This window comes from Leguminivora glycinivorella, chromosome 2 (assembly GCF_023078275.1).
Source record: "Leguminivora glycinivorella isolate SPB_JAAS2020 chromosome 2, LegGlyc_1.1, whole genome shotgun sequence".
NCBI classification, from domain to species: domain Eukaryota; kingdom Metazoa; phylum Arthropoda; class Insecta; order Lepidoptera; family Tortricidae; genus Leguminivora; species Leguminivora glycinivorella.
In genome coordinates this window covers 14,250,662-14,266,110 of record NC_062972.1, presented here as the reverse complement: position 1 = coordinate 14,266,110, position 15,449 = coordinate 14,250,662, and the positions used below count along the sequence as shown (strand labels likewise).

At 39.9% G+C, this 15,449-nt stretch overlaps 1 protein-coding gene across 1 annotated transcript; it reads right to left on the bottom strand.

The window, feature by feature from the left end:
* Nucleotides 1-5,637: 5,637 nt before the first annotated feature.
* Nucleotides 5,638-6,240, bottom strand: LOC125238466 (the record flags this gene model as incomplete). The annotated part of the gene is made up of 1 exon (XM_048145826.1): nucleotides 5,638-6,240. A coding segment is annotated over one exon (603 nt), but the record flags the coding sequence as incomplete, so codon positions are not given.
* Nucleotides 6,241-15,449: the final 9,209 nt, after the last annotated feature.

The following is a 15,449-nucleotide window of genomic DNA, read 5'->3' as shown; positions in this document are numbered from 1 at the left end:
ACAGTTTTGAACTAGTATTATGAGATCCTCTCACGGGACAATGGTATGCGGACGTTTAGGAGGCGTGCGCGGAGCCGGAGCTACGTAGAATCTTTTATGACATTTAATTGAAATCTCACCAATCACAAATCAGTCATAAATAACTAGATATCATAACATTTGTTAAAGCAATATGTTTTGCGTTGCCATAATTATACCTGCATATATATTATATAAATATGTCTTAATTTATTAACAGTAAGTATCAGTAGTATCACGGTTTGGTGAACCTAAATTTACTGAACCGTTACAATGTTTAAGTAACTACGAATTATTAATCGTATTGTGTTTACACAATAATTGGTCCCGTTAGAATGTATCAATAGGATATGTATTGTTGGGATATGTAGAATATATTATACGTCAATATATTTGTATACACCGTGGGCCTGAATAACCCGAAACATTTTAACAGTGTATTCCTGACCACATTTAGAGACTATAATGTCATAATATAAACTTTTCTGGATATCGCCTAGTTTCAGAGTTATTACCAATTGAAAAATATATATTTTCTTAATGTTACTCAGTAAAACAGGTTTTTTAACGCCATTGATGCCATTATGGAGAATAGTCTCACTATTCTCATTGAGAGATGTCAAAGAGTGAGAAGTAAAATCTTTCGAAAATGAGGTTTTTAGAAAAAAAAGTTAAAACCAGCGCCAGTTTCATTAATAAAATTTACTTTTAATGTTAATGTACATTAAATAACAGTAAAATCCCTCGGGTGCAAAGAAATCGGACCACCTCAGCATTTTTAACGTTTTCTCAATTTGTGTAAAAACTATAAGCGTGACTGAAATAATTTTAATACCACGTGTTAGATAATTTTCTGCCCTATCAAATGACATCAATATTCAAGGGTGGGGGTGGATATTGAGTAAAATTTGGGCGGGGAATTCAACCCCCCTCCAAATGTCTCGTTGAGACATGTACTGACAAGAACTTGCAATTAGGCATAAAACCAGTAATTGTCAATGTGTGTGCATCATTCCTGATTGATACGTCATCTTGAATACTGCTCTCATCGAATTGCCCCGGAAAAACTGAAGAAAAATGGATACCACCGAGGCTGAAGCTGGCCAAGCAGTTGCCCTGTTGCAAAATGGTCTTAGTCAGCGTGAAGTGGCTCGCCAACTCAACCTATCGAAATCATCAGTTCAACGTGTGTACCAGAGGTTCCTCAACGACCACATTCTCTCCAGAAGACCCGGATCAGGCAGACATCGCATCACTTCAGAGAGAGATGACCGATTCATCGTAACATCCTCGCTGCGAAACCGTCGACTGAATGCTGTTCAGCTTCAGCAGAAGCTACGAGACACCCGGAATGTGGTTGTTAGCAGATGGACCATCAGAAAACGACTGCTAGAGAAGGGATTGACAGCTCACAAACCTGCCAATGGCCCAAAGCTCATCCCAGACCACCGAACTGCACGACTTGCCTTCGCTCGGGAACATGAAAATTGGACCGTTCAGCAATGGAGGCCTGTGCTTTTTTCTGACGAGTGCAGGATCACTTTGTTCGGCAACGATGGGCAGACACAAGTCTACCGAAGACCTGGAGAGCGGTTTTCGCAATGCTGCATCGATGAACGTGTCGCCTATGGAGGAGGATCAATAATGGTCTGGGGAGGAATTTCTTTGGAAGCGAAGCCGGACATCGTTTTCATCGGAAATCCGGGTGGTTTGACTGCTCGTCGGTACATCGAGGAAATCCTGGATGAACACGTGATCCCATTCGCGGGATACATCGGCGACGAGTTCATCCTGATGCAAGATAACGCTCGACCACATACGGCCCGGATCACTAAGGAGTACCTGGAGGAGGTCGGCATCGAGGTTATGGATTGGCCAGCACGAAGTCCAGACCTGAACCCGATCGAGCACCTATGGGACGAGTTGAAAAGAAGAGTTCGGGCCAGAAATCCCGCCCCTGAAACCTTGCTGCAGTTGCGGCATGCGATTGAAGAAGAATGGGCGGGCATCCCTCAAGACGTCGTGGTGAAATTGATAAGATCAATGAAAAACCGAATGATTGCTTGTCGTAAGACTAGAGGAGGCAATACACGTTATTGAAAAGCTGAAAATTGTTTTTATTTTTCCTTATTTTCCCTACAACCCCACTTTTCCCGTTAGGCATAAGTTTAACTCCAGTACGCATTTTTAGGGCAGCAACGTTCGAAGCCCTGAAAATCTGAAAATGTTGGGCGGAAACTTTTGAAAAGCATAAAATAAATAATAAAAAAGCCTTTTATTTCTTGCAAAAGTAAATACATCTAGTGTTACAGTTTTTCTTTAAAGGTTCGGTTCTGTTGCAAGAACCCCAGTTTGGGTATAGGCCTCCTCCAAACGGTTCCATCTCTCTCTGTCTTGGGCCACTTGCATCCACGAAGGGCCAGCGATTTTGATGATGTCGTCCACCCACCTTGTGTGAGGTCGTGCCCTGCGACGTTTTCCTATAGGACCCCCCCAGGAAGATACTTTTCTAGTCCATCTGTTATCTTGTAGGCGTGCCACGTGTCCCGCCCACTTCCATTTCAGCTTTCGCGCATAGGGTATTACATTATTTTTGTATGACGTATTTTTTGGATTTTTCTTATGTTTAGCATGCTACGTTCTATACCCCTTTGACAAGATGTTAGTTTCCTCTTTACATTTGTGGTCATTTTCCATGTTTGGCAAGCGTATGTTAAACAAGGCAGTAGGCACGACGTGAAGACTCTTGTTTTAACATTTATTGGCAAAGTGCTCTTAAATATTTCCTTTAGGCTCCAGTATTTCTTCCAGGTGTTTTGTATTCTTCTATCTATTTCCAAGTCATTGAAGTCTCTTGCAAAGCCTATCTGTTTGCCAAGATAAATGTAGTGTTCCGTGTAGGCGAGTGATTTATTTTCCACCATGATGTCTTCTTTTTCACTGTTTGTCATAACCATTGTTTTAGTGAAGTTCATTTCCAGTCCCGTTTGTTTGCTGATTGCATTAAGTAAAGTATTGCGTTTCATGTAAAGTACATGAAAAAGGAGTGGAAGGGTCAGTTGGTAGTGGAAGACCTAGGCGAACTTTTCTTGATCAAATCGGGGAAATATTGCAAAGAGGCCAGGTCAGAAGTACTCGAAACCGACGAGCGTGTATGAGAAATGTTATGAAAGTGTGTGAAGCGAAAGTGGTTTGTCAGGATCGTAGTAAATGGAAATCCGTGATCTCTGCCTACCCCTCTGGGAAACAGGCGTGATTGTATGTATGTATGTATGTATTAAGCGAATTAATCATATGTTGCAGTTCCGAACTGGTTTCTGATAGAAGAACTAAATCGTCTGCGAAACGCAGATGGCTGAGGTAATTTCCATCTATATAAAGTCCTTTTCTTCCCCAATTTAATTTTTGTATTATAGACTCTAAAATTGCAATGAAGAGCTTGGGAGACAGCGGGTCGCCCTGTCTTACTCCCCGTTGGATGGAAAAAACAGGTCCAATTTCTTCTAGCTTTATTCGGCCCATATTCTTGTGATATATATTTTTTAAAATTTTTATGTAAGTTCCTTCCACCTGTTGTTCTTCTAAGGATTTCCAAATGCTTGTATGGGACACAGTGTCAAAAGCCTTTTTATAGTCAATAAAGGCGATGTAAAGGTTTCTTTGTCTCTCGTTGTATTTTTCTATAATAAGTTCCAGTGTGTGAATATGGTCTACTGTTGAGAAACCTTTCCGGAAGCCCGCCTGCTCTATGGGTTGTCTGACTTCTAAGGTGTTACCGATCCTTTGGTTTAGTATGGAGGCAAACAGCTTATATATGCACGGAAGTAAACTTATTGGTCTGTAGTTTGCAATTTTATTGGGGTCTCCTTTTTTATATATCAAGATTATATCTGATTTTGACCACTGAGATGGAGTGTTACCAGTTGCCAGAATACTATTGAATAGGTTTGTTAATGGTGGGGTCAATAGGGAGTGAGCTGTTTTTAGGGCTTCATTCGTTATGTTGTCCGTTCCAGGGCTTTTATCGTTCTTTAGACGCTTGATGGCTAGCTCGATTTCATGTTCGCTGAAAGATGATGGTATACTATCTTGCATATTGTCCATTGTTTCGGCTATGTTGTTTGAGTTGTTAAAGGTCGGAATGTAATCCTTTGTCTGGGCTTTGTAAAGTTCTTTGTAGAAGTCAGTTGCTATTTTCACAATTTCTTTACGTTTATTATGGGTTTCTCCACTTGAGCTTTGAAGTCCATCTATCCATGTCTTGTTATTCCGTAGATCTTTAAAGGCCTTCTTTGAGCTGCCCGCTTCTCGTAGGTGTTTCTCTATTGTTTTTGATCTATAGTTAGCATAGTCTTTTTTGATGTACTTGCTAGTTAGCTTGTAAAGCGCTGATAGCTCATTCTTGTCCGATCTTGATTTATTTGGTTTGTGTTGTAGTTCCTGCCTTCGATTCAAGAGTGCTAATGTATTATCTGTTAAGATTTTGTGTGTTTTTTTGTTTTTATTTTCCTGACTGTGTTTCAGGCTGGAAGTTATAGCATTAATTATTTTGTCGTAGTAAGTTTGTGGTTCGAAGCTTTCTTGCTCGCTGATGTCTGGTATACATGGTGTTAATAGTTCAATGTATTTTTCTTTTTCTTGCATGTCTTTTAATCTGGCGTTTTGATAGTTTCTGAAAGTAATCCTACTTTTCTTTTGTATTTTCAGACTCAGTGTGGCTCTGACCGGTCTATGATTAGATGGGAAGTTGACAGACAGAACTTCGATGTTTTGGCAGCTGTCCGGCTGGTTTGAAAGAATATAGTCGATTTCGTTTTTATATTTGCCTCCTGGTGCTCGCCAGGTCCATCTTCTATTGTCTTTTTTCTTAAAACATGTGTTTAATATGGTGAGTTTATTTTCGAGGGCAAAGTTGATTAGTCTTTGGCCTCGCTGGTTTCGTGAACCGTAGCCATTTTTCTTCATTATTAAGCCTTCATTATCTAGGGGCTGGCCTATTTTTGCATTAAAATCCCCTGCAATAATGTAGTTCTGGTGTGCCATACCGATGGCTTTGTGTATATTGCTGTAAAAGTGTTCAATTTCCTCGTCGCTTGAAGCTTCAGTAGGGGCATATGTCACAATAACTGAGAGTAAATTTCCCTGTATGTTTAAGTTTAATAAAGCGACTCTTTCGTTAATACCCGAAAAGCTCTCGATACTCTTTTTAAGCCTTTTATTTATTAGGAAACCAACTCCATACTTCCCAGGCGTACTTCCTGTGTAACAAAGTATAAAGTTTTCATATTCTTCGATGTTATTTCCCATGCGTCTAGTTTCAGTTAATCCAATTATGTCGTATTTTACGTTTTTCAGTGCCACATTTAGTTCAATTAGCCGCTCATAGGATGATATAGTTCTGACGTTGTAGGTGCATATATATATTTTATTTCCCGGTATTTCTGCCAAAGAGTCTTTCTTCTTCTTTAGGAGAACTGGGCCAAGATTCTTTTCGCTTTGGAGGGTTGTGGTCATGATACCCCACGGTGACCAACCGGCTTGGGGTATTAAGTGTTGTTTCATCTTTTTTCAAATTCCATGCCATGTCGTTGTTGTGGTTCCGGGTGCATTTATTTGTTATTAGTTTTTTGGAGCCTCTATTGGTGAACCTGTTTTACTCCGCTCAATATAAGTGAGTATACTGGGTTTGATTGTGCCTTTGGTGTTTTTATCCAGTGACTGAGTCTGTTCCATGTCTAAGTTGACTTTTTTTTGGCTTGGGGTGTTAGGTGATTGTGAAAAATTTCTCTTTTTTCTCTCACGGTTCTTGTCTGCTGCGGGTTCTGGAGGTTTCACCACTAATTTGTTATTCTTTATATATGCAATGTTTCCTTTTTCCCTTTCTGCTCTCATTTGTGGGAGTAGCTGTTTCCTAATTTCCATAACCTCTTTTGGGTAGTCCTCGTTTACATATATTCCGTCTGGTAGTTTGCTCCTGTATTTTAAAATAGTGTGTTGTTTCCATCTGGTTGTTATCGAAACTACGACGGGGCGTTGTTTGTTATCAATCTTCTGCCCAATTCTGTAGACGTTGCTGATCTCCTGGCTGTCAATGTGTATTCCAGCGTCTATTAGCAGATCTTTGATGTAGTCTACCAGCTCGTTTTCAGATTTGCCTTTTTCTTCTACCCCGACGAATACCAAGTTATTTTTTCGTTTGTCGTTGTCTATAATGGTGAGTTTTCACTCCAATTCCGATACTTTTTCTTTGAGAACAGTATTTTCTTGTGAAAGCGTTTTAATTTTTTCGTCCAGGGCTTCGGTGACATTTTTAGTGACTATAGTTGTTATTTCTAAGGTTTGTTGTTTTAGCTTCACGTCTAGTTCTGACATGAATCGTTCGAAGTTATCTGACATCTTTGTTTTTTCACTGACTGCGGATTCGATCAATTGGCCAATTGACTTGACTTGTTGTAGTGTATCGGCAAATCTGTAAAGCCCTTTGCTTATTTATGTTGGTAGTACGTATCGCACTTATCTGTGGTGTACCGATGAGTTTCATTTTTTACACTGGTTTATGAATATTTTTCGCGGAGACGTTAACAATACGTATTTACAATATGTACGCCGGAACCGGATTTGAAAAGCATATGAATGTGTAAAGGAAAGCCGTAGCTTTCATTTGGTATACAACACATTGCGGTATTGCTTACAGTTTTTACAGAAATTGAAGAAATGTTAAAATTGCTGGGGTGGTACGATTTCTTTGCACCCGAGTGTACATCAATAATGCGTGGTTAAAAGATTTCGGGTTATTCGGGCCCACTATAAGTAAGTATACATACATACAACATTTTAATGTAAAAATATTAGTAAGGTACGGCGGGGCAAATCTCGACTGGGGGGCCAATGTAGCTGGTCCATTTTTTCCATGTTTTACAATGTTTGCATTATTAAATATGTTGTCCACTTAATAATGGGAAAAATGGATCGGTTACGAATTGCACCCAGTCGAGATTTGCCCCGCTGTACCTTACTTAAATTTAATGAAATATATCTAGAATAAAACTTGATGTAGAAGTTTTTTTGGCTTGCTTGCATTCTGGCTGGTTTAGATTCAGTCCAAGATAAGTTGGCAACGAGCCTCGCCGGTGCAAATTTTATTTAAACGTCAAACTTCGATGGAATTATGACATTTACTTAACCCTTTCAGACGCGGGGCTATCAAATTCGTTGGCAACATCTTCGCCTGACTAGCCAGTGGTTTTATATACTAAATTGTGGCAAACCAGCATATTTAAGGTCCGCCTGCCTGATGGTAAACACCGTAAGCAGTGACCTCAGCCTATGGAAGCTTGCAACTCTAGAGGCGTTACTTGCGCGGTGCCGACCCTTTAGAAATCTGTACACTTCTTTTTTAAAGAACTTCATACTGTAATAGTAGACCTTCGGGAAATCAAACCTCAGCTGGGAAGAAAAAGAAAAAAAAAACAAAAAGAAATTCTTCTTACACCATACAGTGCGGAACCATGTGTGAGGATGATCACCTAGCCGACGGCGAGCGGCGCGGTAGTAGAAAGTGTGATGTTACAACCTATGTAATTTTCTGAATATGATTACTGAAAGTTGACGGGAGATTGGTTCCAATCATCCATTCTAATCGTTTGATCATATATCCGGCTTCGAATTCCAGTTGTGTTCCGTGATCTATAAAAGTTTTTGCTTGATTTTATGACATCATTTTTATTACTGTATAATCTTGAACGTGGTCAACTATCAGAGACTTTATTATAATAACAGATTGGTAGTACGGATATGTGGCCACCGTTGGACATTCGGGTCTGATAGTGGAGGCTTCCGCTTCGAATTCACACAGGCGCAGTATTGTTTGTTATTACCACGTATGCAAATGGAGGATCCCATCACCTACTAAGGTACCTTCCTTACAGCGTGATGGCAGTCGCTTTAACAGTTATTGTCTTGGTGTAAATAACCAGATAATAGATTTCTACACCAACATTCTATGATCAGAATCTGAGTGCGTGATTTTGCGGACTGTCCTTGTAAAATTGTAAATTTTGAGAGTGGTGTAAAACAGTAACCACAATTATTTTAATTATTAGTCTCACACTATTGAGCTATTAATAGGAAAGAACGGTCATTTTACACTTTTGTCCGAATTATATGTTTGTAATAAACTATTTACCACTAATGTGTAATCATATCAAAGAATCTCCAGCAGTAATCGGCTGATCAATGTAACGTGTCAATTTAAAAAAAAGTTAAAATATACAGTTACATAATTTTGGTTGCGGCAAATTTCACCAAAGACTTTTCAGAGAATTGTTTTTATGACAACAATGCGTTCAGCCGCGTCTGGACGGAGAAGTGCGAAAAATAAGTTTGTAGAAGTAATATTATTAACTAGCTAATATTAACTAGCTTTTTTTTGCCCGCGACTTTGCTCGCATTAAATTCAAAAATGGCGGAAAACTCCATACAAACTTCCACCCCCCTTTTTAGGGAAGGGGGGTGTTAGAAAGAGACAAAAAATAGCTGACTTGTTTAATACTCATTTTTACCCTTTTAATTTTGCATAATAACTAGATACATAAAAAATTACACTAGTTATAATACTTTTGAAGTATTTACTTATATATTTAAACACTAATAGTATTTTATGCATCAACAGGCGTTTAAGGGAGGTCAAAAAAGACGAGTGGCGTTGGTAACAATTTGCGGCGGAGCCGAAAATTGTTAATAAAGACGCCACGAGTATTTTTCTACTCAGTTAAACACCGTTGCATACAATAGGTACTTTTTCTACGACCATGCACTTAGTTTTTAATAGTTTTCTAGAATATTTTCGTGAAATTCACACTGTTTCCTGTATTTTGCATTGCCAGCGCAGCTGCCCAAAGCCATCCCCCGCCGGCTTACAGCGCACGCGCGCAGTATCGTTATAAAAATACATTGCCATGGTTACAGAGCCAAACAATGCGGTTTTCAATTTTTTGGTTACTCCGCGCGTGCGCGGGACCGGCGGGCGCTGGCTTTGGGAATATACTTTTATGTAGGGTTTTAAAGATCTATGCACGACCCTGTAAATGACGAATAACAGTTCGGGAGTTGAAATAGTACATAATTATACAAGTGCGTAAAAAAGGAAGTTCGAAATGTTTTAAATCGACACGAGTTACGAATTTCCTTTTCGCACGTGTATCGTACGACGTTTTTCAGTACAGATGAGCCTCCGAAGTTTGGACCTGTTATATAATGAACCACTTCTCGCACTAGTGCGTAAAAAACAACACCATCTGTACTAAAAAAACTATTTTCAGATATACTTTCCTGAATTCTGATAGTTTTTGTTTTAAAAAAATGTCGCTATAAACTATTTAACGTGTATTTTTCGTGAAATCAAATTACCGATTTTTTTTCTTGTTTTCGGCCTGTGAAAGGACTATACGGTCAGCAAAACAAAGAAATAGGTCTTTATTTACAAAATATATGAAGTTTTTTTATATTGAAATAGTTAATAATACTTAGAGATAATAAATTTTCCAATTATTTTCGTGATAACCGACGTTACAGCTTTGAATAATGTATACTCGTATTAATGCAATTTTAATTATGTTTGAACATGAACAATTCACAATGTAACTGGCATCCGTTGAACTGTACATTTTATATATTTCGTAGAACTGTCCGCTAAACCGATTGCTGGGAATAACTGGGATTTCGATAATCTGTTTTTGCTCCCGCGAAGCCTCCCTAACAGATCGGGGCTACTATAAATCATTTTCGAATGTTTTGCGGTTTTATGTCGGTTTTCTCGATGCCCCGGTTTATCTTGTTTCGTTTACGTTTTAGTATAAAAGCCGTATTGGAAATTGTGATTTATAATAAAGGATTTCATTGTCTTTTATTTCAGGTAAACTTTTAGTGTCTCGCGCAAAGCCTGTTAACTCTCTTAGTAAGATAAGTCCCCTTGTAATGCGCATGTAGTAATTGGTCGTTCGTACCGTGTATACCAGGATTTTTTTTTCTTCTAACTGTTATACTTAAGTCCGGCCTCCCAGGCTTTAGCTAATAACCTCCTTGTGCAACCTATTTCTAGCTTTCTGGCCACTAATATTTTGATTGATATGTGTCAATGTCGATATATGAAAATTCATTGAAAATTGTTATTATTGCTGTGTATTTCTTTTCATTTGAAAATTATAATAGGTGTTCACAGTAAATCAGTAAATTCCACATTATTACACAATACAATGTGTCAATGGTTGTTGAAGGTTCGCTTCGCTGAGGAAAACTGTGTAAGAAAACTAGATGTTCCAACTGAACTTTCAGCAGGAGATCGCGTTATTAATATATTAATTAGATACCTACATACATACATAAATATATGTACTCAGGCCTGTGTTCCCAGAAGGGGTTGGCGCCATATGAAACTGTTCGTTTCAGTGCCATAGCAAGTAAGGGGTTGAAGGAAAACGAAATTGTGAAGTAGACAAAGCGTTTATTAATATTTTGCAATTAAGATAAAGTTATTGTACCGATCTTATTACATTGAACGGAATAAAATTTTACGCACAGAAAATTGTATGCGTATTTTATTTTGTTTCATTTGAGCTAATAAATAAATAAATGGGGGTCGCTGTTGCTCCACGTCCGTAGGAATTACCTTAGATAACCCTACACGTGATCCCCGGGTGGTGCTAACAGAGCAACGTACTTGGCAACTGCACTGTCCTTCAGGACCTCGCAGTGCTTACTGGATCCAAACACTAATTGCCCTATTAAAATGCCAATAAACCGAAAAAATCCGAATGTCAAGAAAGATGCCTATTCGCATCGTATGACTAGAGACATTGGACCTTCCGTCCGTGTCTGCTCACTCAACATAGAGGGCATAAGGCTAGCCAAATCTGAGTGCATGTCGAAAATTCTAAAAGGATGTAGATGTTGTACTTCTTCAAGAGACTCATGCGAAAGACCCGCACCAATTAAGTCGAAGAGGTGATATTCCCGGATACTCAATAATCGCAGCTACTTACCACGCTCAATATGGCACGGCTGTTTACGCCCGACAATCGATAGCTCATACCTGCATCATACTCGACAGTACAACAAACGAAGAAAACGTCGAAACAACTATCGTTCAAGTGGGCGAGATGCAACTGTGCAATATCTATAAACCACCGCTCAGCAAATGGCCCACACCCGCACTTCCTAAACTAACGCATCCAGCCTTGTACATCGGAGACTTTAACAGTCACCACTCCAGCTGGGGTTATGAGAAAAATGACGAGAATGGACTTAAAATAACGGAATGGGCCGACCATGCTAACACATTCCTGCTGGTTGATAAAAAGAGCAAAGGTACATTCCGGTCGGCCCGATGGGGAAAAGAATACAACCCCGACCTTGCCTTTGCTACAAAAGACGCCCTTGACCATCCCGTAGCAACCACTAGGATCGTTCTTCAAAACTTCCCCCATAGCCAGCATAGGCCAATACTTTTCGAACATGGGCTCAAAATTCCTTTGGTCCCGTCGTACCCGGCGCCCCGCTGGAACTTTCGAAAAGCAAACTGGGAAAGTTTCAGAAACAAGCTAGACCACTGCGTCAGGTGGATTCCACCATGTCCTAGTAACTATGATAGGTTTGGGAAGCTTATTGTAGCAACTGCGAGGAAAACAATGCCCCGAGGCTACCGCAAGGAATATATACCATGTTGGAATGCAGATACCGAAGTGAAATGGAAAGAATTCCAAAAAACAGGAGAACCCCACATCGCCTATGAGCTAGTTAAATCACTAGATGATGCACGAAGGCAAAAATGGGAGGAAACTGTTCAAAGGATGAATTTCACACACTCCAGCAAGAAAGCTTGGCACCTCGTCAGAAGACTCACCAGCGGCACCAGCCTAACGCCTAGTCAACCAAAGGTCCACCTGAACGCAATAGCTGATAGAGTAGTAAAACTCTCAAAAGCCCCGAATCACAAATTACACACACGTAACGTAAAAAAAGAGCTGTCTATCTTAAAAGCTAACGCAAGTCACAGCGATACATATTGTGGTCCGGTTACCATATCTGAACTATCCACGGCTATCAGCGATATTGCGACCGATAAAGCCTGCGGCGAGGATGGAATCTACCCCGAATTTATTAAGCACAGTGGGGGCAAAACTCGTGCGTGGTTGGCAAAATTCTACTCTGCTATACTGGATACTGGCAAGATACCATCTCCTCTCAAGCGGTCTAAAGTAATAGCCATGCTGAAACCCGGCAAACCGGAGGACAAGGCTGACAGCTACAGACCAATCGCCCTCCTGAGCGTCGTGTATAAACTGCTGGAAATAATAGTCTACAACCGCATTCAAGCATTTCAAGCTACGATAAACGCAATTATACCACCGGAACAAGCGGGGTTCAGGCCTGGCAGAAACTGTTGTGATCAGGTACTCGTGCTAACCACTCTCATCGAAAATGGATTCAACAAAAATCTTAAGTCATCCGCAGCCTTTATTGACCTCACAGCAGCTTACGATTACCGTCTGAAAGAAAGGACTACTCTACAAACTCCTTAAGGTCATCCCATGTATCAAATTGTACAGGCTAAAAGAGGACACTCTCACAAACAGGACCTTTCAGGTGTTTTTTTTTAGGTGTTTTTTTTTTTTACTCAAAAAAGGTTACACAGTATTATTCTAATTACAGTATTTTCGCCAAACTGTATGACAGTTTGTTGGCGAATGCAAGCACTCACTATTATTTCCTTATCGTCTACTGTGTAAGGTAGGTAGCAACAGCAACACACTTGTCCGACCAGCTGGTGGCCATTATCTAATCTAACTACAAAAACAAGTTTTGAAGGCGGTCGGAGAACTGTGAAACCATTGCACAATTCTGATGCTGATTCATACTTAATCTAATTGTAATGCTAATGTAATGCTACAATCAGTAGTTGTTATGAGTTATGTTAATAATCATATAAAAGCTCTAGTTATTATAAGAGGCACACAGTACCTGACTTGACTGCACGTGGCATTTTGACAGACAATAGTCACAGTAGGTACATTGTTTACGATATCTAATTAAACTACATTACTTAGGTACTAATTCTAATGTCTAATTGATACATTTACGCTAACCCGTTTTCTGATAATTATCTAATAAAAACGTTTTTACTTTTTATCTTATTTTTGAAGGACACTAGGCTATTACAATCGTTATGACATGGAATAACATTAAATATTCTAGGTATTAAATAGTATCTAGTCCTCTTACCGTAATAGTTACTAGCCTGCGGTTCCGTAAAGGTTTTCCTCGCTACCGGTAAGGATCTTAGGGAACGAGGGTACGATTTAGGCGTTTTGAAATTTGAACAGTTAAATTGATTGACTGCTAGCAGAAATTTAAATTTTTCTTGCACTGGTAATACATTACATTTTTTAAAAAGTGTTTCATAACGTTTATTACATTTCTCTCGAGTTTTTTTATTTACTAAGGTTTTAATTAATCGTAGTTGAAGATTGTATATTCTATCTATTTGTGTTTTAAAAGTCCCCCCATAAACTATGAGCCCGTAACTAAAAACTGAGTCAGCTAAAGCGTGATACAAAGTATACAAGGTCGCCTTAACAGTGAAGTGCTTTATATTATTGAACCTACATAAAATGGACCTCAACTTGTTACAAACTGCGTCTACATGAGGTTGCCAGTTAAATTGGTTATCTATATTAAGACCAAGATACTTGTAGGTGTTTACAAGCTCCAGATTGTTACAATGACACAAGTTCATATCGTTGTGTAGGCATTCGTATGAATGACCTACAATTTGCATATGTTCACATTGCGTTTTCATATAAGGGGACTTGACTAACATACATTTAGTTTTTGATGAGTTTAACAAGATGCCATTATCGTAGGACCACTTCAAAAGTTTGTTCTGCGCGACGTCCCGGTCGGCGTACGGCGTTTCTTGGTGAAGAAGCCAGTAAAGTGAGAGTACTCAATAATGGTTTACCCCAAGGCTCTGTTTTAGCTCCACTGTTGTTTAACTTATATATCCATGATATCCCCGACACAGTATCACGCCAATTTGGATATGCCGATGATCTCGCCCTTGTTACCCAGCGGCAGAGCATAGAATCAACGGAACCAATACTGGAAAAGGACCTTGCGAGGCTGGACGAGTTTTTCGCCCGATGGCGCCTGTGCCCGAATCCTGCCAAGACCGAAGTTTGCTGTTTCCACCTGACAAATAGGCTTGCAAATAGGACCCTGAAATTTAATTTCATGATACAAACTTACAGCACAATAACTTCCCAGAGTACCTCGGTGTTACACTTGATAGGAGCCTAACATACCGAACTCACATCGAGAAGCTGAAAGGTAAAATAAGGACCCGAAACAACATATTCCAAAAACTTACTGGAACCTCTTGGGGAGCCCCAGCGTCCTGCTTACGTACTACAGCACTAGCACTGGTTTACTCTACGGCCGAGTATTGTGCCCCTGTGTGGACGAACAGCGCACATGTTGGGTACGTGGATGTGCAACTAAACGAAACGATGCGACTCATTATTGGCTGCCACTTAAACCCACCCCAACTTCTTGGCTCCCTGCTCTTAGCGCCATAGAACCACCCCACTTGCGGCGACAAAAATGTTGTCTCCGAGAGGCTTTAAAGATCAAATGCCAACCCACCCTGCCTATCCATAAAGATCTCACGAATTTTGGGGAGAAACGGCTTAAGTCTCGAAAACCGCCATCACTTGGGATGGTGCACACTGACAACGATTGGAATATACACGACTCATGGAAGACTGAGTGGAATTCACAACATCCTAAGGGTAACTATTCAAATTTGACCCCAAAGTGCATCCACGTGGGTTCGACGAACCGCGCCGAATCTGGAGCCAATTAAACCGAATAAGAACAGGTGTTGGAAACTGTGCTTACCACTGGAATAAATGGGGATGGTGTGACTCCCCCCAGTGCGAGTGTGGTAGCCCCGAGCAGACGGTCGAACACATAGTCTTGGAATGTCCCCTCACCAAATTCGAAGGACGAATTGAAGACCTCATAAACCTCAGCGAAACGGCAATTGAGTATCTGAAGAGCATATTCATCAATCTCTAGTTTAAGATTTAATACTTACTTACTGCGATGGCTCAGCGACCCGAAGTGGATCTTGGCCTCCGACACTAGATTCCGCCATTCGCTCCTATCTTGTGCGATCTGATGATACTCAGTCACTTGAAGGTCACGCAGGTCTTTCTGGACCTCGTGAAGATTTAATACTTAAGGAAATCATTATGTAATTGAAATCCAGTAAGACGTATAAATGCCATACGATAAATAAATAAATAATAATTGGGGACACCTTACACAGATCAACTTAGTCCCAAACTAACCAAAGCTTGTACTATGGGTGC